The sequence below is a fragment of the Tenrec ecaudatus genome, chromosome 5 (genome assembly GCF_050624435.1).
Source record: "Tenrec ecaudatus isolate mTenEca1 chromosome 5, mTenEca1.hap1, whole genome shotgun sequence".
In the NCBI taxonomy this organism is placed as follows: domain Eukaryota; kingdom Metazoa; phylum Chordata; class Mammalia; order Afrosoricida; family Tenrecidae; genus Tenrec; species Tenrec ecaudatus.
This window is the reverse complement of record NC_134534.1, coordinates 73,613,043-73,625,625: the sequence shown is the minus strand read 5'-3', so window position 1 is coordinate 73,625,625 and position 12,583 is coordinate 73,613,043. Positions and strand designations below refer to the sequence as shown.

The 12,583-nt window shown below is 41.3% G+C and overlaps 1 protein-coding gene across 1 annotated transcript in view; it reads right to left on the bottom strand.

Annotated features, from left to right (window-relative positions):
* Positions 1-8,939: 8,939 nt before the first annotated feature.
* The window catches only part of ARMC1 (armadillo repeat containing 1), a 38,028-nt gene continuing 34,384 nt past the window's right edge, over positions 8,940-12,583 (bottom strand). The window contains exon 7 of the mRNA XM_075549629.1: positions 8,940-11,953. Within this exon, the coding sequence (XP_075405744.1) occupies positions 11,762-11,953 (192 nt within the window). The 3' untranslated portion in view covers positions 8,940-11,761. The remainder of the gene's footprint in view (positions 11,954-12,583) is intronic.

Below are 12,583 nucleotides of genomic sequence, written 5' to 3'. Positions count from 1 at the left end.
CCCTCAACACAAGAACACTTGGTTCTATTAACCTGGCATTCCATGATGCTCACCTTCCTGACATGATTGCAAAGACAAAGCAGGTTCATAAGCAACTATGGTGAAGAAAGCTGATGGAGCCCAGCTATCAAAAGGTATAGCTTCTGAGGTCAAAGACCTGAAGATAAACAAGTGGCCATCTAGCTGAGAAACAACAAAACCCACATGGAAGAAGCACACCAGCCTGTCCCGCAATCGCTGAAGACAAAGCAGGTGCATAAGCAAATGTGGAGTCAAAGACCTAGGACAAAAAAACCCTATCATTGTGAATGAGAGGGAGTGCGGAGTGGAGACCCAATGCCCATCTGTAGGCAACTGGACACCCCCTTACAGAGGGTCATGGGGAGGAGACGAGCCAGTCAGGTTGCAGTATAGCAACGGTGAAACATACAACTTTCCTCTAGTTCTTTAATGCACCCCCCTCACTATCATGACCCCAATTCTACATTACAAACCTGACTAGACCAGAGCAAGTACAAGGGTACAGATAAGAGCTGGAAACACAGGGAATCCAGGACAGATAGACTCCTCAGGACCAATACTGAGAGTAGTGATAGCAGGAGGGGAAGGGGAAGATGGGAGAAGACAGGGGGAACTGATCACAATGATCTACTGATAACCCCTTCCCAAGGGGATGGACAACAGAAAAGTGGCTGAAGGGCGACATCGGACAGTATAAGACATCAAGAAAAAATAATAATTTATAAATTATCAAGGGTTCATGAGGGATGGGAGAGTGAGGGGGGAGGGGGAAAATGAGGAGCTGATACCAAGGGCTCAAGTAGAAAGCAAGTGTTTTGAGAATGATTATGCCAACAAATGCACAAGCGTGCTTGACACAATGGATGTATGTATGGATTGTGATAAGAGTTGTATGAACCCCCAATAAAATTATTTTTATAAATAAAAGAAAGCAAATACAAGTGTTATGTCAGTCAATACAAAATCTAGTGGACCGAAAGGAGGACAGGTTACAAAGAATTTGGAAAACTGAATTTATATTTGACACAATGAAAGTCAATGAAGGTTCATGAGCATAGCAACAACAGCCAAACCTCACTGCCATTGAGTTGATTCTGACTCATAATAGTGACCCTCGTGGGTTTCTGAGATAGTAACACTTTGTGGGAGTAGGAAGTTTCACCTTTTTCTCAAGGAGCTGCTGGTGGTTTTGAAATGCTGTCCTTGGGGTAGCAGTCCACCATGTAACCAGTATGTCCCCAGCGCTTAATATGAGCATAACAGAAAATTAAACTATGCACCAAAAAATAACTCTAAATTTTTCCATATTTAATAAATCTTTATTTTTGCTTTAAACAATCAATTTTTGAATAAATTAACAAATGCCAATAATGTCTTCTAGTCACTACATATTTACAATTTCAAGTGTTCTTATTTCTTTATATAATCCCAGCATTTTCCTTCAGTTTTTGGGGTTTTTTTTAATTTAATAAATCTTTTTTGGGGGGCTCATACAACTCTTATCACAATCCATACATACATCAATTGATAACTCTAAAAATTTAATGCCAATTCAGCCACATATTATCTGTCTTTGAGTATATTTACTTTATTTCACCCTGCTTAGTTCTGAAATCAGTGCTCCTAGAAGGAATAGTCAAGAAATCAAATGACATATTCAACCAGGTAAATCTGCTGCATTAGAACGCTTTAAAGTGTTGAAGAGCAAGTATATCACTTTGAGAACTAAGGTGTGCCTGATAAAAGCCATGACGTTTTCAGTTTTCTCATATTTTTGTCAAAGTTCAACACTGAATTGATGCATTTGAATTATGATGCTGGCAAAGAATACTGAACTCACTGTGGACTGCCAAAAAGAAACGTTATCTATATCCAAAATTCAGCCAAAATATATCCTAGAAGTGATGACGACAAGGCTTCATATCATTACTCTGTACCTGTTATCCGGAGAGACCAGTCTCTGAAAAGTGACATCAAACTTGGTGGCGGGTCAGAAAAAAGAGGAAGGCCATCAAGATGGATTGACACAATGGCTTCAACAATAGCTCAACCTTAACAGCGATTGTGAAGATGACACAGGAATAGACAGTGTTCTGTTCTGTTGCACAAAGGAGTCACTACAGTCAGAACCAAATTGATGGCATCTAACAACAATAACAACTTTAATTGCAAACGTCAGTTCTCTCTGTGACCAGCAAATCAACTGCCAAGTGACCGCAACACTGTAAGACATGAGGAAACAGCCCCCATGGAGAGTCTAAGGATCTAACTCTTTATGGAAGCAGACTGCCACAACTTCCTCTCACAGGGCAGCTGGTGAGTGCAAACTACTGACTTGCAATTAGGAGCCAAGTGCTTTAACTATTGCAACACCAGGAATCATTTCGTCTGTAAAGGGAATACAAAAAGAACCCCATAGATCACTGGACCATTGTGAGGATTAAGAATAATACAATCAAAGACAATTATTTCAAGAGGTGGTGGCACTAATCCACAGCAGATGTGCAATGATTACGGTCCAGACAACAGATCCACACCCTCACAGGCCAGGTGGGTGCGCGTGTGGTGGCTTACATGTCGTTGTACGGCTGGAGAGTAAATGATGATCTAGCAAATACGGAGTTCTCACAGAAGGTAGCAGTCTACTTCTGAAAACCTTGGCCAGTGGAAAGCTCACGAGTACAGTGTGGCATTGTCAGACAGTACTAGAGGGCGAGCCCCTTAGGGTAGCGGGCACTGAAAAGACAGGGGGACGAGCTAATGCCTCAAAGTTGAGTGGACCTTGATGGCATGGGTACAGTAAAGCTTGCAGGATCTATGTTTCCCAATGTGGCGCATTGCAAAGAGAGAAACGTTGCGGACATCTATGAATAATCAAAATGTGGGGTGCGTGAAGTGTGAATCTAGAGAAGTTGAAAATTATAAAAGTGCCATGCAATGCACTGATTTCGACAGGTACTAGGGATTTGATTCTGACAATCCACTATGGGCAGGATGACAAACTGAAGAGGAATGGCACTGCATGCATCATCAAAAGGACCCAAAACTCTGTCTTGAAGTACAATTACCTTTGATAGGATATTATTCATAGGTTAACCGGGAAGCCCACTTAAGTATGATTATTATTCAAATGGTCACACCAACCACTAAGGCCAAAAACGAAGAAATTGAAGAGTTCACAACTTCTACAGCTTGAACTCAAACATGCAATCAAGATCACTGGTGATTGGAATGTAAATGTTAGAAACAAAGAAGCAATGGTTGGAAAATATGGCCTTGGTGATAGAAATGCCACAAGAGGTCACATGACAGGGTTTCAAGACTCCCAAAGTATTCATTGCAGTTACATCTTTCAACGTAAATCCCACTGGATTGAATGCACAGGTATCAAACTGACTACATCTGTGGAAAGAGACAATGGAGAAACTCAGTCTCATGAGTCAAAACAAGGCCATCACCCAATGACCCAACTGTGGAATACATCATTGATGGCTCTGCATTGGGCTGCTAACCACAAGGCCCTCGATTGGAGACCACCAGCTGCTCCCAGGCAGAAAGATGAGGTTTTCTACTTCCATGAAGAGTTACAGTCCTGGAAACTCACAGGGCCCATTCTACCCTGTCCTATAGGGTCGCTACGAGTCAGCATCAACTCTAAGGCAGTGAGTTGAGAAGCAATTTCAAGTGAAAGAAAATGAAAGAAGGTCAGGAGAGCCACAAATACAACTTTGAGTGTACCTTTCCTGAATAGATAAGAGCTGAAAAAAATAGGTTCGACACACTGATGACTAAAAACCAGCCAAGTGGTAGGATGATATCGTAAACATCATATATAAAGCAAAATATAATCAAGAGACAGGTAGGAAAGGAAAGACCAAGTAGATGTCAGAAGAGACTGTGAAACTTCCTCTGAATCTAGAGGAGTTGAGCTGAAAGACAAGCAGGGAAGTAAAAGAGCTGGACAGAAGATTCCACAAGGCAGCTGGAGAAGACAAAGCATTACAACGAAATATGCAAAGACCGGAAATTAGAAAAACCAAAAGTGGAACGACATGCTCGCCTCTTCTCAAGCTGAAAGAAAAAAAAAATCAAACTTGAAGTTGTGATACTGAAGAATTGTATGGGGAAACACTGAACAATGCAGGAACCATCCAAAGAAGGTGGAAGGAGTGCACAGAATCTACCAAACATAATTGGTCTACATTCCACTATTTCAGGAGGGAACACGATCAAAAATTGACGGGACTGAAGGAAAAAGTCCAGCCTGCACTGAAGGCACTGCCACAAAAACAGGCTCCAGGAATTGGCAGAATGAGTAGCCACTAAAATAGTTTAATAAATGGATGAGATATTGAAGGTGATCACTTCACTGTGCCAAGAAATTTGGGGGACAGCTAGCTACCAGGCCAACCAACTGGAAGAAAGTCATATTCGTGCCCATTCCAAAGAAAGGTGAGCCAACAAAATGCAGGCATTTCCCAACCATATCACTCATATCACATCCAAGTAAAATAATGCAAAAAACAGTTGCAGCACTATTGTGACAAAGACTGGTCACAAACAAATGAGGAAACGTGATCATTACCTGTTAGAGAGACACAAATAGGCACAGTGGGCTACCTCACCCAGCCTTTGCAGCCACAGTCCAAAATCAAGCAAACACCCAATGCTGATGAGGAGGTGGAGAAGCTAGAGCCGCACACGCTGCTGATGGGTTTGTAAAGGGGTGCAGCCACTGTGGGAAAGTTTGCCACTTCTTTATGAAGCTAGAAATAAATATCATGAGATTCAGCAATTACACTAGTAGATATGTATACATCTATTCTACACAAGTGAAAGCCTTGATATGAATAACTTTATGTGCACTAATATTCATCACAGCACTATTCACAATAGCAAAAAGATGTAAAACGGTGTACATGCCCAGCATGTGGATAAACATGCTATGGTACATAGACACAATGGAATGCTACACAATATCAAAAAATCACGATGAATTTGTAAAGCACCTCATCACATAGATCACTGTTTTCTATAATTGGTGATACTTAGAACTATCCAATGGAGCTGGAAAAGCAAATACCTACACGTTATCCTGGATTATGGGCTATAGTACCAGAATTTTTCATTGCCAGGGGGTTGCTGAGTAGATTTTGTTTTCTAAAAAGGAAGGGGACAATTAAGTTTGGGAACCTATGACATAAACTTGGAAGACATTATGATGAATGTAAAAAGTCTGTCCAAGAAGGACAACTACTGTAAGAGCCCATTATTAAGAAAGTCCCACCCTCTTAACCTATTAATTTAAAAGTTTGCTAACACTCAGGTAAATATTGTGGCAGACATTTAAAAATACGAGAAATCCTCAGATCTCATGAACTAAATAAGAAATATACTTATAGCTACTCAAGGCCTCCCTAAACATAAGAACACTGTTCAAATAACCTAACACTCTTTGATACTCACCTGACAAGATCACTGAACACAAAATGGATACATAAGCAAATGTGGTGAAGAAAGTGGATGGTGCCCGGCTACCAAATGATATAGTGTCTGGAGTCTTAAAGGCTTTAAGTTAAACAAGCAGTCATCTAACAGGAAAGCAAATAAGCCCACATGGAAGAAGCACACCAGCCTGTGGGATCATGAGGTATCCATGGGAGCAGGTATCAGTATCAAAAGATCCAAAACAATTATATTGATGTGAACGAGGGGGGTTGGAGTAGAGTCCCAAAGCCCATCTGTAGATAATTGGACATCCCCCTCACAGAAGGGTTACAAGGCAGGCACAATTCAACCAGGGTGCATTAGAGCATCGACAAAACACATATCACTCCTTTATTTCCTGAATGCTTCCTAACCCACCCTACACCCACTACCATAATCCAGTTCTTCCTTAAAATTCTGGCTAGACTGGAGTACACACATTGGTACAGATAAGAGTTGTCGACATAATGGATTTCAGGACAGATAAAACCCTCGGGAACAGTCGTGGGAGTAGTGATATCATGAGGGTAGGGGGATGGTGGGGTCAGAGTTACGGTAGCTTCCGGGGCCTTATTTTCATGGCGGTCTTATTTTGGGGGGATGTCTTATATTTCAGCAAGAGGCAAAACTGTAAGTAGGCCTTATTTTCAGGGTATGTCTTATTTTCGAGGAAACGGGCGTGTATATATATATATATTGTGTGGGAAACACATCTGTACATATATTGTCATCTTTTCTAAAACATTCTATTTGAGCCCCTGGCATTGAGCTTATTTGTTCCCCTCCTTCTCCCACCCTCCCTCCCTCATGTCCCCTTGATAATTTATAAACTTTTTTTCATGTCTTACACCAAGCATACTCTCATTACACCCACTTTTCTGCTGTCTGCCCCCTGAGATGGGGTCATACGTTGATCATTGTGATCAGTTCCCCCTTACTCCCCACCCCACACTTACCCTCCTAGTATCGCTGCTCCCCTTATTGGTCCTGAGAGGTTTACCAGTTCTGGATTCCCTGTGTTGCAAGCTCTTATCTGTACTAGTATACATGTTCTGGTCTAGCCAGATTTGTAAGACAGAATTGGGGTCATTGTAAGGAGGGAGCAATAAATAACTAGAGGAAAGTTTATGTGTTTCGTTGGAGACTATACTGCACCCTGACTGGCTCATCTCCTTCCCCCGTGACCCTCTGTAAGGGGATGTCCAGTCTCCACTCCACACTTCCCCTCATTTACAATGAAGGATTTTTGTTCTTTGATGCCTGATACCTTGATCCCTTCGACATCCTTGTGATCACACAGGCTGGTCTGCTTCCATCTCAGCTTTGTTGCTTCTGAGCTAGATGGCTGCTTGTTTACCTTCAAGCCTTTAAGACCCCAGACGCTATATCTTTTGATAGCCGGGTACCATCAGCTTTTTTCACCATGTTTGCTTATGTACCCGCTTTGCCTTCAGTGATCCTTTCTGGAAAGTTAGCATCATAGAATGCCAGTTTAATAGAACGTGTTCTTTTATTGAGGAAGTACTTGAGTGGGGGCCAAATAGGACATTAAAATTTCAATCTGGTAAAATTTATTATTAACCATTTTATTGGGGACTCTTACAAATCTTATGACAACCCATCATTCAATAGGATTAAGCACACTTGTACATTTCCAAAACATTTCTTCTAATTTTTGAGTCCTTGGTATCAGATCCTTTTTTCCCCTCCCTCCCACCCTCATGAATCCTTGATCAATTAACTATATATTATTTCGTGTTTGGCACTGTCCATGTCTCCCTTCACCCACATTTGTCACTCATTCACCTGGGGGGTGGACTGTATCAACCTTGTGATGGGTGCCCACTTTCTCCCCCACACCCTCCCTATCCCTCTACTCCCATATCACTACTCCCAATACTGTTCCCGAGGTTTTTATCTGTCCTGAATTCCACGTGTCAAAAACTCTTATCTGTATCAATGTGTGTACTCTGGTCTAGTCGGATTTGTAAGGCAGAACTGTGTTATAGTCGTGGGGTAGGGAACATTCAGGAACTAGAGGAATGATGGGTTTTGTTGGTGCTATACCGCATCCGGGCTGAACTGCCCCTTCCTTGTAACCCTTCTGTGGGGAGATGTCCAAATGTTTACAGATGGGCTTGGGTCTTTTCTTCATCCCCCTCATCCACACCAATATAAATGTTTTAGATTTTTTGATACCTGATCCCATGGAAATGTCATGATCACACAGGCTGGTGTGCTTCTTCCGTGTGGACTTATTTGTCTCCCTGCTAGATGGCTGCTTGTTTAACTTAAAACCTTTAAGATCCTGGATGCTGTATCATTTGATAGCCAGGCACCACCACTTTTTTCACACTTGCTTATGCACCCATTTTGTCTTCAGTGATCGTTTCAGAAGATGAGTATCAAAGATTGCCAGGCTATTAGAACAAAGTGTTCTTCTGTTTAGGGAGGCCTTGAATAGAGGTCCAAAGTCCATCCGCTATTTTAATACTTAACATATAAATATAATCGGCCTTTAACCCTTTCATTATATATACATGCCTATAGCTATGCCTCGATAAATAGCTTGTATCCTACTTCTTTCCTCTATTTTCTTTCATCTGCCTCCTGTCTCATTATCATGTTCATCCTCCACTGGCTCAGTAATTCCTCTTGGATACACTGCACTTGATGAAACCCCACCAGGTCTCATCAATTTTAGATCTCTTGTTGTTCCCTCATCCAAGAGTTGGTTGACTACCTGCTCCCCCTTCCAACCCCATCCACTCCGATGACCCCCATCCCCTGGAATGCCAGTCCCATTTTTTCCCCCTCAGGATTGGCTGTGCTGCCTACATTATATATAGAAATACATAGCCTCCAATTTTTTTTCTTTTTTTTTTTTGTGAGAGTGAGTTAGTGAGAGAGTGAGTTAGTGAGAGTGAGTGAGTACCGCCAATTTTTTTATAATAAAAATCAAATGACAAATTAAGGCATTTGCCAAATAAAAACCAACAAATCAGAAACAAACCGATGCCCAGAAAATACAACGGGATATTTATCCTACTTGCGCAATGGTTCTAGCTACTTATTTTCACTGAGTTTTAAAAAATTTTTTCACTACTTCAAAATGCATTCTGGCACTTCCTTCAAAGAAAGCACAGCTAGTGTTAATGGTGAAGAAGTCTCCTGTGTTCTCAAAAAGAAGCTATGCAGTTAAGATGGGAAGAGACACGGTGAACAGGCAATTTCACTAACATGTGATAAATGCTAAGACGAGTCCAGGGATAGGAAGGGCTACTCTCGGAGAAGAGAACTGCGCATCATGAGGGAAAACAATGGGAGATGTAGGTATCCTAATTGCAGGGAACAAGGAGAATGTGCCTGAGATTGAATATACAAAGAGCAATCAATAATGCTGATAGCACAAAAATACAATATCCACTTCATTTTAATTGTTACCTTTTATTATTTTACAATATAGTTCAAAAAATCCCTTTACAGTTGCCTTAACTGCTCCGTAAGACCTGGAGTAAAAGAATACTTGGAATTAGAACACACAAACATCAAGCTGGATTATCTACTAGTATTGAACCATTCCTACCAAAGGGATGCTGTTGTTAAATAAGCAGATGTGTAGCAATGCAAAATAAAATACACACTTGTTAGAACAGTAAACTTTGTTTCCATGGCTATAGAAAAGAGGTGATTTTGTTTCTTTTCAACACAGCTGGTTCTAGCAGCAAGTTGCATTATGCGTTTAAAGCAATATATGCTCCTGAAACTTGTATTTTCAATCTGTGCGTGTCCTTTGAGTCACAGCCTAGACAGAGAGGGGAAATGTAAGCAAGTATCTAGTCTGAAAATCTGCCTCTGAACCCATTCCTCCAGAAGATCACTATGTGAGTGAACTGAAGACTCTCCCAGGTGATGAGATTTTACATAAATTTCCCCATTGACACTGGATGCTTTTTTTCCCTTCCCTTTTTCTGAAAGAGAAGGGATAAAAATGTAAAGAAACCCTCCAGGATTCAATTTTCATTTCACTTTCTCTAAGTTGTAAAATTGCAGCTCTGCACGTTGGTTACCAAAAAATTGACTTCTTATTTCTAATCATATAAGCATGAAATTTTATCTGGATTTACCTTGATTTCCAATAAAAAGGAAAACAAATTTTAGTTGCCAAATATCTGAGAAACTTCCTATGGCATTGCATACATGCAGTTTCCTCTTACCTACCAAAAACAATATATATAAATATACATTCATACACATATATCTTACCTTTACCGAAGTTCATTTTTTTATGGCTGGATAGGAAAAACCACATTATGATACAGTGCTGGCTTTCTCGAGAAGCAATAAGTTAGTTTTTGTTTTTTTTAATCAATACAATCGCAGCATTTTCTTAATTAACTCACAAAAGGCAATAGTAAGAAGGAAAATACCTATTGAACAAGCTTATGCCAGGCAGGGCACATTTGAAGGTTCAAACCCAAAGACAAACCCACTGCCATTGACTTGATTCGAATTCAGACACTATAGAACAGAGTAGAACTGAGCCCTGGGGTTTCTGAGACACCGTCTGTCTGGTAAATGACTGACTCGTCTTTCTCCTGCAGAGCAGCTGGTAGATTCCAATAACAAAGCTTCAGTTAGCAGCCCAGTGTTTAACCCACTGCGCCACCAGGGGCTCTTTCACCTTTTCAAAGCGGCTCTAAAGCATTGCCAGCATTCAGTTTCGTTGGTGTTGTTCAAGTCTGTCAGTTCCTTGCTATGCTTACTTTTTCCTAGCAGGGTAGAGTGTACAGTTTCTTGCAACAGTATGCTGGCTCTCTCCAGAGCGAATGGAAACCAACTGAGCAGTGGTCCACAAGAAACACGGTTTTCACGCAAGGCTCTTCGAAAACACTCGGTTAATATGCACACGTGTTTCTTCTCAGCTGATTTAGTTCACCTCACCATAACAAATTGGACTGCAAAGCTTTTGTAGTATTTGTATGACAATGGATTACTATACTTTAATTGACAAAATGTCATCAGTAATGTCCTGTGTATAAACATAGTTGACAAATAAAAAGGCACAAAAGGGGGGTAAATGAGAAGTGTTTCTGACTTTCAGTTAAAGGTCCCAAATCAACTATCTTTTATGAAGAAAGAAAAAATGTTCTGTCATTCATGTACAAATTGAGCTTAACAAACACATCTTCAGCTAGGTCCCATGGCTTGAGGAGAAAACGAGTTTCCCTAATCATGTGCTTGAGATAAACGAGGGTAAGTCAAGAAGCATTGCTACCAGGGCTCTAGTTCACACACGCACAGGTTTATTCCAAATGAAACGGGGCTATGGTCAGAGGGCTGCAGACAAGTTCTCTTGGTAATACACTCACCAGTCTGCTTAGTGCGCCTTAAAAAACCAAGAAACTACGAGCCCGATAAAACAAGTGACTTCTGAGAGCCCAGGGGAATCACTTCCAGGCAGAGTCAGCTCAGAGGTTGAGGGATTGTTTCAGAGGATTCCCAAGGAACAATTCTTGACGGACTTCCTCAGAGGACACAGGATGATCACGAGGGCTTCTTATGAAGAAGTTTAAGGCGAGGACAGTTGTGTCGAATGATTCCCCCACACAACACACCTATCCATCCTTCAAGGGTTGCAACGGGCTATCCTGAGAAAATTTCTTTGCGAGGCCTTACCCTACCCAAACTAGAGCCCTAAATTGCCCCGTCAGTTTTATGTGCCCCAACCACAGAGAACATTGAAAAGGTACATAGTCTGAGTCCTCCGGGGTCTCCACACTGCCAGCCGGATGCAGTCTACCTGGAGCACTGATGTTTCTAGGGAAGGCTTAGAGAGATGGAAAACAACACCTGCAGAGTGTAGAAGCTAGATGAACGCTATGCCAAGCAAATACCTTCACATTGTGATGTTTGTCTAATAAAGTAGCAATACTTCTGACTTAGCCTTGTACAATAAAATGTAAAGCTGCACATACATGTTTGGTTTAACAGTGGACCCATACAAAAAAAAGTGAGGCAATGAAGCAAAACCAAAAATACCTTCACAGACAAAGCAATCCCACAGTCGCCTTTGTCCTTTTAACCACTTAGTGGAGTAAAATGTCCAATAAAATGGAAAATGCAGCATACGTAATCATATAATCTAAAAACTTTTCATGATAATTTATTGCAAATTGCACTTGACAGTTCACCACCACAATGGTACACTGCCCCCTGGTGGTTCGCACAGTCCTTCAGGCCCACATTGAAGTCACCAGTAGAATGATCTGGATAAAAAGTTTGCAGCTGTGCTCAACCAGCTGGCTCCACCTTCTGGGTGCGAACCAACCCGGGACACGGCTTTATCTTGCTCCTTCGTGGGGCTCTCATCCTCAGGCAGGTAGTCTGGAAGGTCTATGTTCTGTTCGACTTCCACAGGCGCATCTTGGAATGGGACCAGCATCTGACACATACAAAATGTTAGGAGCTGTCGGTTAAACATTGTTACTCATTCTGATGCCATATTGATTCTCAGGGGGCTACATTTCTCTTAAGTTTTTACTTTTTAAAGAAGATAGGTCTAATTGTTGAGCGGTGCATAAGCATAAGCATCGAAAGGGAATCCCTCAGGACCAATAATGAGAGTAGCGATACCAGGAGGGGAAGGGGAAGCTGTGGGGAGCGAGGGTGAACCGATCGCAAGGATCGACATATAACCCCCTCCCGGGGGATGGACAACAGAAAAATGGGTGAAGAAAACCAGCGGTTGGTGTAAGACATGAAAAAAATAATAATTTATAAATTATCAGAGGTTCATGAGGGAGGGAGGGTGGGGGAGGAGAAAATGAACTGATACCAAGGGCTCAAGAAGAAATAAAATGTTTTGAAAATAATGAGGGCAATAAATGTACAAATATGCTTGACACAACGGATGGGTGGATGGATTGTGATAAGTTGTATGAGCTCCAATAAAATGATTTTTAAAAAATAAAAAGAAAGGGATCGCCACAAATGAGAACTCAGACATTCATCTCCTGAAGCTCTCGCGGTTATTGTACACTTTGGTCTTTTGAACAAAGACTCACATGTGTGC